The sequence below is a fragment of the Crocuta crocuta genome, unplaced genomic scaffold (assembly GCF_008692635.1).
Source record: "Crocuta crocuta isolate KB4526 unplaced genomic scaffold, BGI_CrCroc_1.0 scaffold243, whole genome shotgun sequence".
NCBI lineage: Eukaryota > Metazoa > Chordata > Mammalia > Carnivora > Hyaenidae > Crocuta > Crocuta crocuta.
In genome coordinates this window covers 5,795,070-5,817,705 of record NW_027529596.1, presented here as the reverse complement: position 1 = coordinate 5,817,705, position 22,636 = coordinate 5,795,070, and the positions used below count along the sequence as shown (strand labels likewise).

Below are 22,636 nucleotides of genomic sequence, written 5' to 3'. Positions count from 1 at the left end.
ATTAACCATCACTGGTCATGTTGTATTATCAGCATTTATTAGATATGATTTGGTAAAGTTTTATTAAGACTTTTTACATCTTTGATTATGAGGGATATTGATCCCTTTCATGTAATGTCTTTGGTTTTGTATTAAGATGATGCTGGCCTCGTGTAATGTATTGAGAAATATTTCTTCCTCTTATTTTCTGCAAATATTTGCATGAAATTGTTATTATCTCTTCCTTAGGAGTTTGGTAGCATTCACTAATATTTTATTTGCAAATTTTGGGGAACTGCAGTTTTGGGGGGTTTGGGTTTTAAATACAGACTCATGCTTAACTTACCCCATATCATGTTCAAGTTAGATTGTACCATTTCACATCATAAGACCCTTTGACCTGTAGACCTTCATTTTCCCCCTTCAACCTTTTATGCTACTATTAATACATTTTACCTTTAGATACGCTATAAATGCCACTATGCATTTTATTTTTGTTTTAAACCAGCAGTCTTTTAAAGAGATTAAAAACACAAGAAAAATCAATGTATATTTACCCACAAAGTTATGACTTACAGTCTTTTCTTTACCTTATGTAGATACAGTATTTCATCTGGTACCATTTTACTTTAGCCGGAAGCATTACTTTGAATATTTATAGTGTAGTGTTTCTGGGGCTGATTTCTTTAACCTTTTGCATGTCCCCAAAAGGCTTTATTTTGCTGTCATTTTTTGAAAGATACTTTAGCTGTCTGTAAAATTCTAGTTTGCTTGTTCTGTATTTATTTACTATCAAGATGGCTCTCCACTTTCTCCTGGTTTGCACAATTTCTGACAAGGAGTATTCACTTGTTCTTTGGTCCCTGTGCTTAACATGTCTTATTTTTTTTTAATTAAAAATTTTTTAATGTTTATTTATTTTTGAGAGAGAGAGAGACAAAGTACAAGTGGGCAAGGGACAGAGAGAGAGGGAGACACAGAGTCTCAAGGCTCCAGGCTCTGAGCTGTCAGAGCCTGACGTGGGGCTCGAACTCATGAACTGTGAGATCATGACCTGATTGAAAGTTGGATGCTCAACTGACTGAGTCACCCAGGTGTCCCTTAATGTGTCCCTTTACCACCACCCCCTGTCCTATTAAGCTTTTCTTTTATCACTTGCTTTCAGCTTTCTAAATATTATGTGTCTTGTAGGATTTTCTTCACATTTCTTTTGTTTGTTTACATATTTTCAGAAAGAAAGAGAGCACGAGCAGAGGAGAGGCACACAGAGAGGGAGAGACAGAATCCCAGTCAGGCTCTGCACTCTCAGCACAGATCCCAACGTGGGGGTTGAACTCCACAAACAATGAGATCATGACCTGAGCCAAAATCAGGAGTCAGATGTTTAATCATCTGAGCCACCCAGGGGCCCCTCTTCACATTTCTTTCAGTTGGGTTTTCTTTTGAGTCTTTGTGAATCTGCGGGCTTATGGTTTTCATCAGATTTGAAAACTTTTTGGAAATTATTCAAGTATTTTTTTCTGTTCATTCATTTCTCTTGTCTGAGCCTCAGAGTGCACTTATACGTTTGTTAGACTGCAGGATATCATGCCACAGTTTATCAATGCTCTGTTCATCTTTTTCATTATTTTTTTCTATCTTTAACTTTAGATTTGTTTCCTGTGACTTCAAGTCTGTTACATTTTTTTCTCCAGTGTATAACATGCCGTTAATTAAAGCTGTTTTTTGGTTTTCACCTAGGACATCTGAGATTTCATCTCTTGAAGTTTAATCTGGAACTTTTCCTATCTCTCATTTATTTCCTTATGCTTCTCTCTCTGCCTTTTGAACTTGTAGACCATATTGTAATAGCTCTTGTATCATAGTATTCTTCCATCTCTGTCATTTGTGTTGCTTTCTGAGTGACACATTTTTCTCCTAGTAATGGGTTATATTTTCCTGGTTCTTTTTGTGCCTGATAAAAATTGGATGATGTTGTTCTTACTCATAAATGGTGATCTTTTCCAGGCCTGCTCTGAAGCTTAGACTGGCCATGCTAGCCTTTGCTGTGACACTGGTATTGCTGCGCTACACGGGCAGGAACCTCACGGACTGTCCTGGGTGCTGTGTTTCTTAGGAGGCCTTTCCATCCTGCCTGGCGAGGATGCAAAGTACTTTGGGCTCTGTGAGCCTATGACCGTTCCAACTGATCTTTTCCAGGGTCTCTTTCCCTGGCCTTAGCCTTTTTCTCACGTCTGCTGCTCCCTCCTATATGGATTTTCCCACTGGGTACAGAATTTTAAGATGCCTTTTTGTTTTCCATTTAGCCACTTGGCCATATTGCTCCATTGCCTTTTTTCCTTCTGTAGCCTCTGAAAAATCTAGGGTTATTCTCCTATTTGTTCTTCTGTATGTAATGTTTCTCCACCCTCACAATTTAAAAAAAAATTTTTAATGTTTATTTACTTTTGAGAGAGAGAGCATGAGTAGGGAAGGATTACAGAATCCAAAGCAGGCTCCAGGCTCTGAGCTGTCAGCACAGAGCCCGACGCGGGGCTCAAACTCAGCATACTGCAAGATCGTGACCTGAGATGAAGTCGGACGCTTAACCAACCGAGCCATGCAGGCGCCACTCCACTCTCAGAATTTTTAAAAGATTTTCTATCACCACTTTCTCAGTGATTTGAATGTGCTCTGACTTTTGATGTTTCAGTAGTTCATGCGTGTTTGTGAGTTTTCATCACGTTGGGTTTCGTTGAGCTATGCAGATGTATGCATTTGTCATTTTTATCCAAGTTTGGAGAATTTGGGGCATTATTTTGCAAATGTCTCCCTCCCTTTCTCAGGAACTGCTGTTAACATATATGTTAGCCTCCTTGATGCTGTCATCTGGTCACTGAAGCTATTTTTTTTTTTTTAGTTACAATTTATATCATTTCTTTTACTGTAGTTTTATATTGCTTTTCTTCTCTTGCAGTGTCTAATTTGTTGTTAATCCCATCTATTGAAAATTTTCAGATATTGTATGCTTTCTCTCCAGAAGTCCCATTTCTATTTCTATTTTCCCTTATCTTATGTACTATTTTAAAGCCAGTCTATTAATTCCATCCTCTCTGCTATTTTTAAGGTCTGTGTCTAATGACTGATTCTTCTCTTGGTTATGGGCCCTATTTCCCTCCTCTCCTTATGTCTTACTAATTACTGATTGCATACTAGATCATTGGAATTTTACACGAATGTCTGGGTTTTGTTGTCTTCTTCATATTTGTTAGCCTTGATAATAACGTAGGTTTAACTTCTGCTTTGATTTTTTCAAAATACCCACTGAATGCCTGGCTGTTCGGTAAGGACACTCTTTCGGCTGATTTGAAGTTGAATGTCTCTCAGCTCTGAGTGAGCTCTGGCAATTATTTGACACACAGGTCTCCATTCCTTCTCTGCTGGTTTGTCTAGTGTTTAGCCTCACACACACATTGCTCACTACTCCATGGCATACTGAACGATGTGGATTTGGGGTAGCTTCTTGCTCACTGGTGTTCTGTTTAGCAAATGCCATCTACCTCACCCTCCTCAGAATCTGCTCTCCCTCTCCAGTGGTGAGACCTTGAGTCATGCTTCCTGCCACTGACGTTCCATGCAGTGCCCTCAGACAGAAGGCGGGTGGCTTTAGGACTCACTATTTGTTTCTCTTTTCGGAAGGGTCTTGGTCCCATGCTGCCTCTTGTCCAATATTTAAAAAGAATCCTGTTACATATTTTTCTCAGTTGTCATTTCCTTGTTTTATGTGTTTCTGCCTAGTTGTGTAGGGCAAGAGGGTAAGGCTGTCCCATGGATTTTTTATTCTAATTTTTTAGTTTTTTAATTATTAGTTTAATATTTTATGTGTAACTATTAGTTATATCAGAAGTTTGTTTTCATAGGGAATTAGATGAGAAATCTGATATTTTTCAGCATGGTAGGAGGCTATTTTCACACTTTTGTCCTGTGTACACTGCTACAGGGAATATCCTTAATGTGGAAAACTTACACATTTTCTTTTTTTAAAAAGGAAATTTCTAGAAGAGAAACTGTGATGCTTTAAAAATTATCATAGTATCTATTGCCAGTTGCCCCGTGAAGAGTTGCTATCTGCTTACATCCCAGCCACGAGCATATGAAGATACCTCACAATACTTTCCTTGATGGTGCTATTTCTGGATATGCTAAATTGCCTCATTGACGTGTTTATCTCCACTTTATTGATTATTATAACATGGCATGTTTTCATCAGCTGTGTTCATTTGTATTCCTCTCATTTTAATTGTCTGTGTCCTTTTCTCTTTTTTCCTTGTGTCTTAGTCTTTTAATTTTTTTTCATAGGATTTCTCTATATCTCTGTGCTATCTTTTCCCCTTTCCTAGTGCCCAACACAGTGACTTGAGAATAATTAATGCTCACTAAGTGGAAAGTTGGTTTAAAGCCAAGGTAGAAACTGAGAAGAACTATCCAGAGAGTAAGCTAGAAAATCAGGAGAGAGCTGTATTACCAACGGCAAGGGACACGTTCCAGAAGGGCGCCAATAGCTGATGTCCTCAGTTCCAGTACAGGAAGACACACAGACTATAAATAGATCATTGGATTTGGCAATTAAGAGATTCTGGGTTATCATAGCAAGAATGAGTTCCATAAGGTAACAAGGGCATACATCAGAGGACAGCAGATTGAGAAATAAATAGAGTCTTCTCCTTAAGTATCATTTTTTTTTTTTTTTAGCTGATATTTTTATAGAAATTGGCTGGGCGACAAACTGAAGAATATGGTCTAAGCGAAGCTGTAGAAAGATTGCACGTATTATATTGATTTAGGGAGGATCTTTATCTTTTGTGTAGGGAGGCTTGACTTTGTTTGAAGAAAATTTAGAAATCTAGACAGTATTTTCATCCCATTAGAAGATGGTCAGAAATCTACATAGAGATCACAGGGGTTCCTTCATCCCAGTATTTTGTATACAGGACGACAGAAGTTATTTGGCCTGGAAAGTTTTCAGAAGGCCTTTACTGATGATGGGAACTTCTTTTTGCCTCTTGTCCCGATTTGAATGGTTATGCATTAATAATATATATCTGCCTGTATAAGTGAGTGAATTTTGAGAAATATCCCTGCGTAATTGTATGCAGTGGTTTTATTTTTGGCATACTATATTTGATCACTTGTAAGACATACTTAACATTTCTGTAGTCAGAATGCCTTCTATATTGACTTTTATATTTAACAGTTTATTATATTTTTAATAGACCGCTTTTTTGTTTTTTGTTTTTTCATTTATTTATTGAGAGAGAGAGAGAGAGAGAGAGAGACCGCCCTTATGCTAGCCAGGGAAGGGTACGGAAAGAGGGAGAGAGAGACTCCAAGCAGGCTCTGCACTGTCAGCACGAAGCCCAATGTAAGCCTCGACATGGGGCTTGATCCCATGAGCTGTGAGATCATGACCTGAGCCGAAACTAAGAGTTGGACACTTAACCCACTGAGCCACCCAGGCGCCCCAACTTTTTGTTTCTTGCTGTTTAAAATGGTGATGGAGTTCCAATCAAGAGCATCTTAGATTTGATAAAATGTGACAAGATAGCATTAGAGTTTAGAGACAATGTGCCAAATATTTTAGTTTTACTATAACTGATTTATGTCAGTCTTTTCTGGCAGTTGTTACATCATATTATCTTCTGCTCTTCACTGTGACAGTGGACAGCACATAAAATTTATCTTAAAACAGTGATACACTCCAGTGGAGGTGGAGAAGAAAGAAGGGGAAAAAATTGTAGGGAATCTCTTTTATGTAGTTTAAATTAAGGTTCGCTGTGTGAGGAACAAATCTTGGTTAACCATAATTGTTACACATTTGTTGGAGCACCAGGTCCATAATCCCTGTGAAGGTGTAGTTAATTCCTGATCCATAGTCAAGGGCACACTGACTGACTGGCTCATTTCTCTCATCACAGACCTGTACTGAGTACTTACTGTGATACCTAGCAGTGTTCTCAGTGCTATTAACAAACCTGCATTGTTCTTGGCGGATTTCTTAATACAGTGAAATAGTACATGAAGAGTCAAATCATAGTGCCCAGAACCTGCTCCTTCCTCATATGCAGTGTTGAACTGAGAGATGAGATGGGCAGTTTCGTAAATAAGGAGCTGGTGTAAATGGACAGCCAAGTGCGTGGCCACAGTGAGCACCCGGGGACATCCGTTAATCCTGTAGCTGATTCACAGGAAGGGGATGGGCTTATGGTTTTAAGCGATTATATAAGGAGAGGTTGGTGGTGTAGTTATTATTGAAATAACACTGCAAGAGGACTAATGGGAGCTCCTCAGTCCCCTTTGGTCACTACTGAAATAAAAACTTGAAGCCTTATGGTTTGTCATTGTAGAAAACATTGATTTAAACTTCGAAAACATTTCTAGGGATCTCATGAACCAAGAGCAGGGTAGAAGAAAGCAAGTTCACATCGATCCATTTTAGCGAATCAGCAGGCCTTCCTTTGAAATCAAATACAAATCAAATACCCAAGTAGAAATATTACCTCTGCTGTGTTCATTTATTTTAATAATATCTCGCTACCTAATCCTTGAAAGAGTGAAGCAACAGGACCGTGAGGGGAAATGCAGTCTGATGATGCGTACTTTTTTCCTCTGGTAACTGAAGGTTAAATGGGTAGCAAGCAGAATGCCTTAAACAAGATTGGTATATTGATTAAAACGCTGATTTAACAGCTCGCAGTCTCCCCTCGGAAACCTGGAGAAGATAAGCCAGCTGCTGTGTAAGAGTGCTCTGCGTCCACTGAGAGCACACTATCTATCATCACAATATGGTGATGAGGGGTGTTTTATGTTTGTGTTAATTTCCCCCACTAAATCAGTAATTATTACAATCCTGTCCCTGCTGTTTACCCTGCAGCTGTTTTTCCATTTGTCGAGAGAGCGGGTGTTCTCCGAGGACCGCACACGTTTCTATGGTGCAGAAATTGTCTCTGCCTTGGACTATCTACATTCCGGAAAGATTGTGTACCGTGATCTCAAGGTAAAAAAAAAAAAAAGTAATCAAAATTTGTTCTTGCAGAGACTATAGGGACAAACACAAAGTAATTACGGAGTTATACAGTTTGGAGAAAAGCAGATTTCGTTGGCAAAATTAAAAAAAAAAGCACTCTATTTAAGAATGTCGTTTATTTTATTTGACAGGAATTCCATTCGCTGATACGTATTTAGTTCCTTTCTGTCCGAGGTTTCAAGTGTCTGTGTCATGGCTTTGGTCAGCTATGACCTGCCAATAATTGTTTCGTTTTTCTGGATCTTTGTGAGTAATGTTAAACATCTGATTAAGAATCAAGTGCCTTTGCCAGGGAAGTTCTAAAGTAAGTCTCATTGTTATAGTCTTACCATCCTAAGATGGATGGATGAAACTTGTATGATAATGATGCTGTTTATGGGGGGTGGGAATACTTACTTTGATTTTGGTAGTAACTTTGCGGTGACTTTAAATCCCTGAAGCCTTTTAATACAGCCTTTTATGAGTTTGCTTGATTTCCATTTTCAAAAGCACTACATTGTTTTACGGGCAATGGTGACTTCACTTCTCTGAGTTCCTTCCTGACGAGGCCCTCGGAACACTCCGGGGTTAGCATCCTTTCTATAAAGAGCGGACATACCTGTTTCAGGCTTTGCTGCCCAGAGTCGCTCTGCAGCCGCCCCGCCCCACCCCGCTCTGGTCCTATGGGCGGTAGGCACGGGAGCGAGGCCGGCCATGTTCTGGTGAAACTGCGTTCACAAGAATGGGCAGTCAGCCAGATTTCACTCCCAGGCCATAGTTTGCAGAGACGTGGAGTAGCTCATTAAAGGTAGTAGTAGTTCTCATGTGACATTGTTTTGATGGACTGGCCACGTTAAGGAAGTGTATCCCATGATATGTTTTGAACACACTGCAAATGCCACCGTCTTGCTTTCATGAAAAGTAAATCATATAGACTTATTCAAATTTGATGCAGAATTGCTTAATTTATTAAATACTAGCCCATTTAAGGTGTGATTTGATTTGTAGAAATAGAAGTTAATGGAGTCTTTTGCGAAATCTGTCTGTATGAAACGAGGTATAGATCTAGAATAATGTAAAAGAAATCACAACTGAGCCTCACTTCCGAGCCACTCCTTTTCAACACTGTGATTCCTACACCACCCACTTAAATGCTTACCTTTGAAGATGTTTTTAGTCATGACCTTTATGCTGTGAATGACCATAAGGTATAACCATCTCACAGAGTATCATTCTGCATGCTGATCATGAAATTTAGTATGTATATTTGTATAACATATTCTGCATTAAAGTTTAAAAGAAGCCATAAATACTGTATTTACGAAAAATGAACTGAGCAGCTGTAAAACATGTAGGTCAGGGGTGAGCTGCTATGCAAGTGCCAAATGTACCAGAGGTGAATACAGGTCAATGGTATGATTGTATTTAGCCTGAAGTTTTTCACGGCAAGGAATGTGATGGAATTAATGCTCTGTATCTGATGTCTGCATAGCCGAATAATCTGTTAATGTTTACATGTCTTGAATCCTGATTTTTTTTAATTTAATTTCATTATTTATTAAAAAAATTTTATTGACATCCAAGTTAGTTAGCATATTGTGCAACAATGATTTCAAGAGTAGACTCCTTAATGCCCCTTAACCGAATCTTAATATGTTTTTAAACAAATTAGTTATATGGAGTGGCAAAACTTTTAAATTACATGGCATTTCCAAATAGACTTAGAAATAGTTCGCACTTCTCTGAGTCTGCTCTCCCTCCTCAAAAAGTGTTATATTTTATGGATCCTAGTTGTAGGGAGAACAGGGGGTTTCCTCGATTTAAGGAAATCAGCATAATCTGGAAGTACTCAGTAACATTCAGAATGCTTAAAGCTGGAAGATAGAACTATTAACCTAAAAGAGGAAGGGAAGGAATGTCCATTTGATTGGCAGCATTGACTAAGGAATGTTATAATTGGGATGGTCTTGGTCCATATTCTCTGCTAATCATTATTAAATGAGCCAACATATTGGTATTAAACTGCATTTAATATGAGTTTCCATTTCCCTATCCTTTCTGATGTTGGAATTAGATCAAAATTATTCCATGGCCATATGTATGAATACCAGTCCAAGTATGCATAGACCACTAACTTCACTAGACTATTAGGTGGTCTCTGCTCTTAAGTTTATTTTTTTAATATAGTATTAGCCTCAAGGTCTAAGTACATATATAACATAGGACAGAATATATACACGAATATACACCAAAAAGAGTACCTGTAATGTTCAAAGCCATGCATTCAAATGTATATGAGGGTCACGTGTGCCCATAATCCAGGAGACCCTATACGTGGGATCATCAGTACTTTGAGTTGGTCCATATGTGACAGATGAGGTCATTGAAGCCTGGACGCCTAGCAGGTGACTTACTGAAAGTCAAGATGATAGACAGCATGAATCTTAGCTCCAGGCCCAGTGTTCTACCCCTTACACCCTTCTGTCTCTCCAGAGTCTAAATGAAATCTACGCTGGGGAGGGAACACATTGGATTAACTCTGGAAGATGTTTGTAAATCTAAAATTCAAATAATGCCATGGAAGAGAAGAGAATAGATGCTTTAAGTACATTTACAGCAGATACGTTAAAGAACAGCATCATCCAAAACTGATTTAGGTGCCCACTTTATCAGTCTCAGATTTGTCTTGATCATCTCCTTACTAATGACCTTATGTTTACTAAGATGCAAATCCATTTGCGATGCCTCTCATAGCTGTGCCTCTCAAATAAATCAGTACCTATTTGCTGATGCCTCATTTATCACAAGAAGGAAAGCTTTACTTCACGTGCAAGTTAATGTAAGATATTTTATCAGTCCATAGTTCCTAAGAAGTTGGTGTTCATAGCAACAGTAAGTTACTGTAGCCTTTGTTACATGCTCAAAAGTAAGTTTGCTGTTTATCAATACATGTCGTTATACAAAATTTTGTTTTATTACGGACCCAGATTCCTTGTGGTTACTTAGGAAAAACTGTATAGCTTCATGATCACCTAAAAATTTGAAGAAATCTCTTCTAAGATTTCATCAGTAGTGCAGATTATATTAAAAACTTCTTTTCTGTCTAGTTCTTATTTTGCAAGTTTAAGATTTCTTTTCAAAGACCATGCCATCCAAGTACAGAATGGGCTGAATAGGGACATATGCGTATGCAAAGGTGCATATAATGATACTGGAATTCATTAAGAATTTCTCCAAGAGTTTGTAACAGGGCAAGAGGTAGAAAATAGTACATACATTGCTATTGTATTCTGTTGGTGGTTAATGTCATCTTGTTTTCTGCCCAATTAGAGTTTAATGGTTAATTTAATCATCTACATTATTAATATGAGAAACCCACAAATAGATTTAGATAATCTTTTTCTTTTTAAGCTTATGTATTTGTTTTGAGAGAGAGCGCATGCATGTGTGAGAGGGTGCATGTGCGAGTGCAAACAGGGGAGGGGTAGAGGGAGGGGGAGAGAGAGAATCCCAAGCAGGCTCTGCACTGTCAGCACAGAGCCCCATACAGGATCCTCGAACTTATGAACCATGAGATCATGACCTAAGCCAAAATCAAGAGTCTTGATGCTTAACCAGCTGAGCCACGCAGGTGCCCCAGATTTAGATAACTTCAGAGGCTCAGTGCTGACACAGAGGAATGGTCTCAGAGTTTTCCCACAGCTTTGCCCCCTCCCACCCACACCCCAGTCTTCATCAGCCCCTGGTGCTCAGCCCCATAATCCTGCAGTCTGGGAGAGAGCAGCATGCTGGCTTTATTACCTGCTGTCTCAGGCCTCAGCCTCCAGCTCCCACTTCTAACCAGTCTCTGTGGATTCCCTCTTCTATAAAAACTTCAAGCCCCTGCTATTAAGAACCCCTTCATCCTCTAAGATTAAATTACACTACTGGGCTGTGTTCCTTATATGTAGTCAGGGTTTTATTCCCCCCAAAGTTTATTCATTTATTTTGAGAGGGAGAGAGTGCAAGTGGGGAGGGGCAGAGAGAGAGAGAGAGATCCCAAGCACGGGCTCCAACTCAACCTTGAGATCATGACCTAAGCTGAAGTTGGACGCTTAACTGACTGAGCCCCCAGGTGCCCCTGTGTGTGGTGTCCCGAAGTGGCCTGGCCGCCTGAGTGAGCTCTCTGTAGTTGTACTATGAATCCCTTTCTAGCTTGGGCGGGTTCAAAGTGAGATGTGTTCCCTTCAGTATTTCAGCACGCTCTCTTAACTTCATGGTCAGTTCCTGCAGGTGAACTGGTATGACATTTTGGCACTTTGATAGCCCTGAACCTGAGTATGCAGTGTGCGGAGGATGAATTCCGTACTCCCTTCCTGGGCCTGAGCTGTCTTGGTAGCAGATGCAGAGTCTGATGTAGCTGCAGCACAGCGGGAGTGGGGGGGGTGGTGAGTGAGGGGACCGTCAGTTCTGCTCCAGCAGCCATCAGACCCTTGGGAAGGGTTGTTTTCATTCCTGTGTTTAATTACAGTGTCAGCTATTTAAGTAAAATGTACCTAAGATGTACGTATGATAGCTAGACATTAGAATGTGTATCTATACTAGAATATTGTATTGGAAAGCATAAAACACTTCGCCGGCTTGGTGTAGAGTAGAGCTTCGCAGGCTATGCACCACAAATCACTTTACAGCTGCACCCAGGCTGTGGATGCCTTCGGCCCGCAAGGTGGTTCAAGGAGCCTCCGTGGATCCTGGTACGCCCTGCAAATTTCATGTTTTATTGTACTGTGAAGTGTTAGGAAACACTGTATTAAAGACAGCGAGGCTCTTTAGCATTTAATGTTATGCCACGTGCCAGCAAGAATGAAAAGGAGCATAGTACTTTATTACTGTGACTTCTTGTCCACAAAGCACAAGAGAGAAAAGATTTCAAAATCGACCATATTTTTCCGTATGTATGCTGAATCAAGACCCTCCAGCAGGTAATGGCTGTCCGCTTCTGCTGGGTACAAATGTTGCCTTTCTGTATGGGACTCTGTGAGGTACACATCTAATATTTTTTTCCGTTCCCGAAAGCATGAACTGTTAGGTAACAGCCCTCCCTAACTGGGCAAATAGTAAGCATTACCCACATTTTTAATATATAATCTTTTATGTCAAGCCTCTTATTAGACAACGTCGTTACTTTTGCCGGTGGATGCATCCATGGCGCATAGATGCAATGCCTGCTCCCCGTCCTGGAAACCAGGACTGATGGGAGGTAAAAATGGGTGGATCTGAAGGTTACAAATGGAGAGTAGCTGCGCATTCAGCCAGTAGTGCTGCGAATTGTGCACTTTCCGGCTAACCGAAAAGACAGCCTTCGGGAGAGAGAACCAAAGAGAGAACATTTGTAAATTTTTTCTTTCTCCTTTACACAGAAGGTGTGACTAAACCCCCTTCAGTGTTAAATACATGGGGGAAGTGGTTTGCAGGTTTTTTTCATTATATCTGAGCTATCTGTCCCCTCTGAAAACTTTCAGGTTTTCTCTGCCTCCTTCACGTTTGTGAATCACAACACTGATGGTTCTTAACATTTTGCAGAGACTTTGTGATGCTTCTGTGCCGAATTATTATTATTTTTTTAAACAAGACTGGATAGTTACCCCTGATCTATGTTTATACAAGAGTAGGTTTGGGGATATCATTTCTGGAAGGTGATACATCTGTTGTTGATACAAATGAAAAACAGACTCAAAAATTATAAAGCATTTATCTTTTGTTGCTTTATGCAAAAGAAATTGTTGAGTATTGAAAGTGTTTTTAACGAAGTCACTGAGCTGACCCAGGTGTTTTATTGGGTTCCGTTCCTGAACTTTCCTGCATCATCCCGAAAAGCACACGCCATTTTGATGACTTGTAATTTAGCCATTAAACTCTCCACAGGTAATAAATGATCAATCCATTTATTGAATGTTTACAGTGTGTTAAGTTCTGCATTCAGTATCTCTAATTCTCAGAGGAACCTCATTGGCTGTTACCGTTATTTACCTCTGGTTCATAGAGGAATTTGAGGGACACATAAATCAATAGCAGGCCCAGGGTCACACAGTGAGTAAGGGCAAAGCTTGGATTCACAGCCTGTTCTCTGACTTGACTCCGTTGGATTCACTGCCTGTTCTCTGACTTGACTCCGTTATCTGACCCACTTTGCTCTCTGCTGCCTCCCATGCAGTACGCTGCCTCCACCCATCTCCGTGACCCTCTCCCCATCTCTCACACGGACCCCTTTTTTCTTACTATAGTCTTGTAATGGCTTTTTACGAAGCTAATTTGTAAAATAAGTAGGATGACCCACTGCCTGGTTTGCCCCAGACTTCCCCAGTTACACAACTTCTAAGTCCTGTGTCTCGAGAAAAGCCCTTAGTTGTGGGCCGACTGGGAGTCTTGGTCATGTTCAGCCTGCTCCTCACTCCAGCCCTGGCCTGCCTCTCCGGTCATTCCCTGTCCCTCAACCCCTGGCATCTTAGAGCTGAGATATGAGCCTAGAGAATTAGGTGTAAATCGGGATTTTTAAAAATATGTATACTTCTTGGTATTAAAAAATAGCGTTTATGTATTTTCTTACTTCTGTGTCCATCCACTCCCAAATAGCCTTGTCAGAATGTGGAGAAATAGTGCATGGTATCATGTTTCCATGAGTACTTCCCGTTGCACATAAAGTATATGAAGAGGATTGATGTAGGGGCGCCTGGGTGGCTCCGTTGGTTAAGCATCCAACTTCAGCTCAAGTCATGATCTCATGCTTCATGGGTGTGAGCCCGGCTCTGTGCTTATGGCTCAGAGCCTGGAGCTGCTTCGGATTCTATGTCTCCCTTTCTCTCTGCCTCTCCCTCTCCCTCCCTCCCTCCCTCCCTTCCTCTCTTCCTCTCTCTCTCAAAAATAAACAAACATTAAAAAAAATTTTAAGAGGAATAACATAATACGCTCCCAACACAGAAGAACAGGAAAGTAATGGAGTAGATAGCACGTTCACATTCTCCTCAATATTATTATGTATTATTTGAAGTTTTTATAAGAATTTTTATGTAATATATTAATAAAAGAGATTTTTAAATATTTTTAAAAGACCTTTAAGGACTTGACTTGGTTTTGTCTTGGGGTGCCTGGGTGGCCTAGTCCATTGAATCTCTGATTCTTGATCTCATGGTTTGTGAGATCAAGCCCCGCATTGGGTTCTGTGCTAACAACACGGGGCCTACTTGGGATTCTCTTTCTCTCTCTCTCTCTCTGCCTGTCCCCCTCTTGCATGTATGTGCACACATCTCTCAAACTTAAAATAAAATGAAAGGTTCAACAATATAGTGTTTGTTCACCTTTCTGTAGACCAGTGAAAGACGCCCTTCTCTGCAGTCAGTGCAGTACATGAACCAGGTTCGGAGCATTCAGCTCAGCTGGGGGAGCATCTGGGCCTCTACGCAAGGACTGAGGTCTGTTCGGATCTCTCCTTTGTGAGCGTAACTTACTTAACTGTCTTTGGTTTCTTGTTTATAAGCCTTTGGAAAATATGACAAATTATAATGTCACATTTTATGTGATTGAGATCTGTTCATATTCTTATATGGGGTTCTGTTTTGAAATTGATCTTGACTTCTGGGCTCAGGTAAGCACTGTCATGTCCTCACGTGCAGGAGATGAAGTGCTTCTGAAGTGAGAGAATTGTCATTTATCCTGCTAATACCTCTTCTGCGTGTGTTTCTTTGTGTGTATATTTCTTACCTGTGCCTTTAGATTCTGTCTAGATGACTGAGCAGGGGTGGCAGCCTGTTTGTGTGACTCCCTAGGATCACAGCTCAGAACTCACATGTATTTGTGTGATGACAGTCATAAGGTTAGGCTCAAGTCAGGAGAAGATCAGCTATGGTTCCTAGTTTTAAGTGCGTTGACTTTGCACAAACTCCGTCCCCTTACATTTTATAATTTGTGCTTGAGACAAATGGTCTTGGTACTTGGTTAAATCTTTGAGATTCTCTTTGCTGTTTTGGATTTAGTGGGTTCAAAGAGATTCCAGTTTTATAGTATTTGCATTATATTTTCATTAACTGTTGAATGTTTGACTTTGATATTCTTCTTCTTTTTATGTTTAAAAGGGTTGGTATTTCTTTATTACAAAGACCTTCAAAAGAGGATATTGCCTTACCTTACAAAATAAGATTTAGGTTTGATTTGCAACAACCACCAAAAAACATTTCTGTAAGTGAATATTTTATAATAGCAATAGATTCCCGAGAGAAATTGTTGAAAACCATCTGTATAGATCTAGAAGAAGGTGCTCATCTCTTTGGGATTGTTTAGATCACAATTTAAGGACCGAAAAAAAAAGGATTAAGAACTGATGTTTGCTTTGAAAAGTTATTTAGGTGTTAATTCTCAGGAATTACACAATAATGGCTCTTACTCCCATTGTTTTAAAAATCGCTAATTTTGGGGCGCCTGGGTGGCTCAGTCAGTTAAGCATCTGACTTCGGCTCAGGTCATGATCCTGCAGTTTGTGGGTTTGAGCCCCGCGTCGGGCTCTGTGCTGACAGCTCAGAGCCTGGAGCCTGCTTCGGATTCTGTGTCTCCTCTCTCTGCCCCTTGCCTGCTCATGCTCTGTTTCTGTCTCTCAAAAAATGAATAAACATTAAAAAAAAATTTTTTTAATCACCAATTTTATCCTCATGAAGTATTTGATAAAACCTGTTTCTTTCTCCATGAGTTAGGAAGCTGTGGGGTTTGTAAGCTCTGAAAGTTCTATTAACTACAGCTACGTCCTCTTTCCAAAATATCTTACTCAGCATTCAGTCATTTTTCAAAACTGTGTTTTCCTGTTTTTGAAAAATATAAAACAAATTATGTCATTTTTCTTACTACACAGTTGGAGAATCTGATGCTGGATAAAGATGGCCACATAAAAATTACAGATTTTGGACTTTGCAAAGAAGGGATCACAGATGCGGCCACCATGAAGACATTCTGTGGTACACCAGAGTACCTGGCACCAGAGGTAGGCCATGCCCCCATTCATAGGGGAGATAAGAGTGGTTTGTAGGGTAGACTGTTAAGCATTAAAAAACATTGCAGTACTTACTGCTTTTTTATAATTGTAATTCCAGTGTTGTTAATGTACGGTGTAGTGTTAGTTTCAGGTGTACAAAACAGTGATGAAACACTGGCCTCATCAGGACAGGTGCCTTCCTTANAAGGGTCTGTTTCTTGGATTGCCTCTTTTTAAATTTTTCCTTGGCTTGTTTGTTTTGTTTCTTAAATTCCAGCAACAGCAATCACATCTCTTTTGCTCTCACTGGTTTAACGTAGTATGACAGAGTAAGAATATGTAGAAATTAAATTTTATAAACTTTATGAGCACAAAGGTACTAACTTCCACAGAGTAAGTCGATTTTTATTTTTTGTCCAGATACATTTTAGTTTTTGATTATGCCTGTTTTGATTAACTTATTAAAATCAAGTAATTGGATGACATTTCATGAACTACCTTGAATTTCCCTTCGAAACAGACACAGTGATAATTCACATATGTAGTGTTGTGAATTTTCATGCTTTCTTGTTATAGGGAAAGTAAATGAAATGACAGTAACCACATTTTGGAACTCATGCCAAAGCAAGTCCCAACCAGTGACCTCCCCATGCTGAGGGTTCCACAGTAATCCACTGATTTGTTTGTTCAACAAATACATATTATGTGTCTACTGTGTATTGGGTATTTTTCTGGGTGATGTGATATGGGAGCAAGACACAAAAGACCCTGCTCTACGGAGTGAAACAACAAAAATTGGTAAATAACATAATGTCAGCTAATGAATTAGTGCCAGGGAGAAGATAAAGCTAGGTAAAGGGAAGGGTGTGGCACGGTGGCTATTTCAGACAGAGTTCAAATGCCTCTCGCCGTGTAACAAAAACAACAGTTCTGTGTGATCTCGAATTCAGAGTCAGGAGTAGTCAGGGGACAGCAGGGGTGGCTTATCTCTCTGCTCCACAGCATCGGGGCCTCAGCTGGAAGGACGCACAGCCATGGGCTGAATGTTTGGCTGGAGGCTGGAACCTGAAAGCTTCTTCACTCCTGTGTCTGACAGCCCATGCTCCTGTCCACTGGTACCCTAACAGGGCTGTCACCGGGGGCGATTATTTAGAGCCTCCACGTCGCCCTGTGGTGCTGGCTTCCTCGTAACCTGATGGCTTCAGGGCAGCCACACTTCTTTGGCTTTGGGTTCTAAAAGTAAGTGTCTTAGGGGCGCCTTGCGGGCTCAGTCAGTTGAGCATCTGACCCCTGATTCCGGCTCAGGTCATGAATAGGAATATGTGGTTCGTGAGTCTGAGCCCCTCATTGGGCTCTGTGCTGTCAGTGCAGAACCCTGACTCCCTCGCTCTCTGCCCCTCCCCCGCTTGCGTGCGTGCTCTCACTCTCTCAAAATAAACAAAAAGAAACTTTAAAAAAGTGATGAGTGTCCCTGGGAACAAGTTACAAGCTGCTTCCCTTTTCTTTGTTCCGTTTTTGTTCTTTTTGTTCACCTGGTAAACCATTAAGAAATGTTTTAGTAGTTGTTTGCAAATTCCTTTTCATAGTATATTTTTAATAATTTTATTAAAGTACAGGTCACATACCGTGAAATTCAGCAGTGGTTTTTACTGTGTTCACAAAATTATACACCTGTCACTTCGGTTGAATTCCAGAGTATTTTCATCATTCCGACAACAAAACCCATACCCATTAGCCCCCTTCCCCCCGGCAGCTACAATCCACTTTCTGTATCTATAGATGTGCCCATTCCGGATACTTTCGTCAGTGGAATCCTACAATATGGGGCTGATTGTCTGGCTTCTTTCACGTAGTAGGTCTTCAAGGTGCGTCCACGTTTTTTACCATTTTAGTGTACTTCATTCCTTTTTAGGACCAAATAATACTCCATCATATGGATATGCCACATTTGGTTTATCCATTCAGCAGTCAGTGGACTTTTGGTTTGCCTCCAATCTGGGGCTGTAATGCTACTGTGAACATTTGTGCATGCATCCTCTTCTGTGGCCTGGTTTCAAAAGTGCACATGGTCCCTGTCCTGTGCTTGCTGATTGAGCAGCCTGAACCTACAGATTGAAGGGGTGGTGACCTTGCCTCCCACTTCCCCGATGTAGAAGAACATGTGAGATGGGAGATTCTTTGGAAGATACAGTCTCCTACAGATAGGATGTTGGGGGAAGTGAGGCTTGACCAGAGACCGGAATGCTGAGGAGGCATCCACTGCAGGGTGGGGGGAACGAGCTTTCCAGACACAGGGAGCACCAAGGGCAAACCCCTGAGGCAGGAACAAGCCCAGTTCTTCCCTTAAACTCCAGTGTGGGAAGGTTAGTGTGGCTGGAGCCACAGACCGAGGCAGGCATCCGATCTCTGGTGGCTGGAGACTACAGTTGACTGAACTCCTGCTGTATAGGTGCAGTACACGTCTGGAAGCTGCGGTGCACGTCTGGAATGACCTTTTGTGATCGCGTCCTTGATGTTTCTTAAAAGGTGAGGGGACTGAGGATCAGAACTTGTTTTCAGTGGAATCTGTACGCAGCAGGGAGGTGGTGGAGAGAGGATCAGGATTCTAACCAGGTCCATCTGAGAGAGGCCACTTTCGCTTTTTTAACGACAGATATGATGGGCCCTAACAGTCACCCTGGCAAGGCCACTTATAGATGTGAATGATTGTCAGTTTTAAAATGAATGCTTTATAAATGCTCAACAAGAAAAGGTGAAGAGATATTAGGCAGTAGGAATACATTGTATTGAGAATACTAGCATTTCCTATACATGTATAAGTCATGCCAGTTTGTTACTATAATAGCTTTTTAATTAGTAAATTTACATTTCAAGATTGTTGCATAATTATAAATAAGTGCTAATAACTTGAAATGCAGTACATTTCCAAGTATTATTTTCTTGAGGCATGCCAAAAATACTATTTTTCTCTGTTATAAAACTTAGAGTTTAAGATTCTCCCATTTACTGTGGTGAATTAGGTAAAATTTTAGGAACACTGTTCTTCATTCAAATACAAGCTCCTATTTTCTAGAAGAGAGTTATTTTTGTGAATATCATGAAAAACAAATTCTTTGTTTCTCTGGAGTTCATACCCCCGCTCTCTGTGTGCCATGGATAGTACTATCCTGTATTTAGAATAACAAAATTAGTTGTGTCACAGTTAGGGGAAATTACTTCTGAAGAAGATAAACACATCTCATTCAGAAGCAGATGATCTCCGAAGAAACAAAGATACTGTTTTACATGCTTATATCATCAACTGAAGAACAAAACCTAGGGTTTCATGCGAGAGGGGTCCAGTTGTTCCTAAACAGAAACTTTACAATGCCCAAGAAATCCATTTCTTTAAAAAAAAAAAAAGGCAAGAAAACATTTCTGTGTACCTATTTTTCTTTGTTTTTAAAGGAATATTGCAGAAGTCTGGTCTTTAATGGCAATTTCTATACCCGTGGCTGATTCCGATATTTTTTTAATGTTTGTTTATTTTTGAGAGGGAGAGAGACAAAGACAGAGACAGAGCATGAGCATGGGAGGGACAGAGAGAGAGGGAGAACCAGGATCTGAAGCAGGCTCCAGGCTCCGAGTCGTCAGCATAGAGCCCGATGCGGGGCTCAAACTCACGAACTCTGAGATCATGACCTGAGCCGAAGTCTGACACTCAGTCGACTGAGCCACCCAAGTGCCCCCATGGCTGATTTCTAAATACAGTCTCGGGCCCTGATTTTTTATCATGGTAGTTACCATTTGGGGATGACAGTTCTAACTCCTCATGCAATTTAAATTCTTAAATTTTTAAGTATTTCTGTCAGTCACGGCATTTTTGTTAAATAGGGGTAAATTTGAATGTGTTTTACTTTTAAGAACAAGAATTGAAGTCCTCTTTTCTGCTCTCTGATATGGACCATTTCACTATAGAATACTCTCGTTCGTTAAAGAGGTACTTCCTGAGCATTTATCAGGTGTCATGCATGACGTTGGGGGCAGGGAACAGAAAGACAGTAAGAAATGGTTTTTGTCCTCGAGCGTCTTGCTGTCTCCCGGGGTGCTGAGGGATGGAAGACCGTCCTGACCGTGCAAGAAAGTAATTATCCCACTGGGGATCTGCCCAGCGTGGTGGGAGAAGGCGGGCTGCGTAAGCCTGCTGGGAGGGTCTGGGGGCAGCTCAAGGGAGACAGGAGGGGAGGCTGGACACACAGCGGGATTGGAATGCAAAGGAGTTTAGGTTTGATCTCTTGGAGACTTGCTTCGAGTTGAGAGCAAGGCAACAGTGTGATCAGATACCCGTGGTCAGAGTCCCTGGGCAAGAGCAAGACCAGCGTCTCCCCTTTACTTCAGATGGTGTCCCTCACATTTCTTGAACCTTGAAGTTTCTGGCACATTCCGTCATTGCAAGACTCTTCTTCCTACTCTGTGAGTGATCGGACCTAGAATACATTCCTGGTCCCTGAGCCTGAGTGGCTCGCTGTCAGCATCGTCTCTTTCTCCACAAGACTTGCTTCCATGTTCTGGAGAGACCTTGGTACAATCTGTGCATTACCCCGCCCAGTCACCCTCCGCCTGTTAACTTGTCTCAGTCGGCAGAAATGCTTTGCTACTTAAAGATACATGAAGGCGATCAAAAGATACTTCAAAGAAGCCTTAGAGATCAGGTCAAAACCCTGTTGTTCCGTGTTCTAGAAGTCAGGCTGCTAGCTGATTTTGAAAATAAACTTAAATTTTAAGTAAACTTAAGTTTCTTCTTAAGAAACCCCCCAAAAGAAGACTTTTGTGGTAGAAAAATGCCCTTTCTTAGAAAAAAAAATATTTACAACTATTCTCTTGCCTCTTTTGGTGAAGAATTAGAGCTATTTATTGATAAAAGAATAAAATCAGGTGTTTTCTTTTAAGAGATTAGAGAGATACAGTCCTAGCAGGATATAACATATGCATTTAGTGTCATACATCTTTAGAAGTGCACTAGTTTGTATGGTTTTAAATGAATGTGTTTTTTCTCTTTCTTATATTAGAAGAAAGAACTTTACCTGCCGTACATTATGGACAAGAAGATATTTTGGGGGAATTTTGTTTTTTGTAATCCACACTGCATTTTTCAATGTAGAAATTGTAAAAGAAATTGGAAATCACATATAAGATTTTACTGTTAAATTTTTTATTATTTGATTTGGCTCTCATTGAATCCAAACCATTTTATGCAGTGCTAATTATTTAGTCTCAGCTTTGCTCTTGAGTTAGCAGTACCTGATCAACTTTCCAACTGTAAAACAGTTTGAAAATCAAATGTAGCTTACATGCAAGACCCAACAAAATTAAAAGTGTTAAGTACGTTTTGGCAGTTCACTTTTATTATGCCCAGTCCTCAAATGTACCAGCAGATAATCATCTGAATGTTAGTTATTTTTCACATGCTTATGTGATCACACAAAAAGTACATGCTAAAAAGAAGCAGATGGTGACAGATGGGGAAGGTTGAATAAGGTGGTTTTGGAAACCTAGAGAAATGCACTTCTGTAATAGTGTAAAAATAAAAATTATTTGATAATCAAGTTAGAACTAACAAAAAGATTGCACAAAAATGACTTGGCTGGTGGAAAATACATAGTATCTAGTTGTGGTTGCTGTTCAGACAAAGATACATTTATTTCGTGTGAATGTAAAATATTTTTTTCCCGGTGGCTAAAGATGCATTGTTTGATGTTGTCTTAGTTTTCAGAGCCTCATGTTTTAGAAAACATCCACTTGTGGTCATGTTAATTGCTTTTATTTTGAAGCCTGCTACCTTTAATATTTTTTATATAGTGTATAATTTGAAAATATCTGAAATAGACCAGGATATTTTGCTGACTATTTTGATAAACAAAAGATTTGCTCCAAATTACTGTGATGCCATAGAGGTAACAGCACAAATGGGAGTTAAATTTTATATACATTTAAAGCCGGAGATTCGCTTCTTCAGGATGAGCTGAGAGCATCATATAAATTAAGGGTAAAGGTTGTTGCTAGCTTGAGATAGTATGGGTGGGGGTAGCAGTTAGGATCTCACTTGATTTAAATGCGTTAAGTGGAATTTTATTTCTTTATTTTAAATACAACAAAGAATAGATGTAAAAGACGTCATTTGATGGGCTCTGGCAACATTGTCTTCAGGAGATCTTGAGAGAAATGAATGAGACCAGGGTTACCTATAATCTGTAGGTAAAAAACAGTAGCATTTTGCTTAGACCTTGGGCAAAATTCTGCAGTTTCTACCAGGTTGTGAAACCAAGTCTTGAAATGTCTAAGCATTTTGTAGAAATACAAAGCTTTAGTAGTCTTTCTAAAACAGTGTACGTCCCTAATATTTTATTTGATGACAATTCATGTAACACTCCTCCTCTTAAGGTATTTTTGAAAAACCTTTATCCTCCTGAATGGTTCTGAAAAGGATCCATCCATACTCAGGAAAACTAAGTGAAAGAGCACAGTGATTAGTTCAGGTAGAAGCTGTCTGCTTGCGTAGACAAGCGTATTTAAGGACTTCTGACTGTCCTGAGCTGACTTACCATTTATACTGTTTTGGGACAATATTAAAAATTACCCCA

At 40.1% G+C, this 22,636-nt stretch overlaps 1 protein-coding gene across 1 annotated transcript in view; it reads left to right on the top strand.

The window, feature by feature from the left end:
* Positions 1 to 22,636, top strand: part of AKT3 (AKT serine/threonine kinase 3) — a 288,804-nt gene that overhangs the window by 223,197 nt on the left and 42,971 nt on the right. Inside the window, exons 8-9 of the mRNA XM_077761823.1 lie at positions 6,890 to 7,012; positions 15,897 to 16,025. Coding sequence (XP_077617949.1) covers positions 6,890 to 7,012; positions 15,897 to 16,025 — 252 coding nt within the window. The remainder of the gene's footprint in view (positions 1 to 6,889; positions 7,013 to 15,896; positions 16,026 to 22,636) is intronic.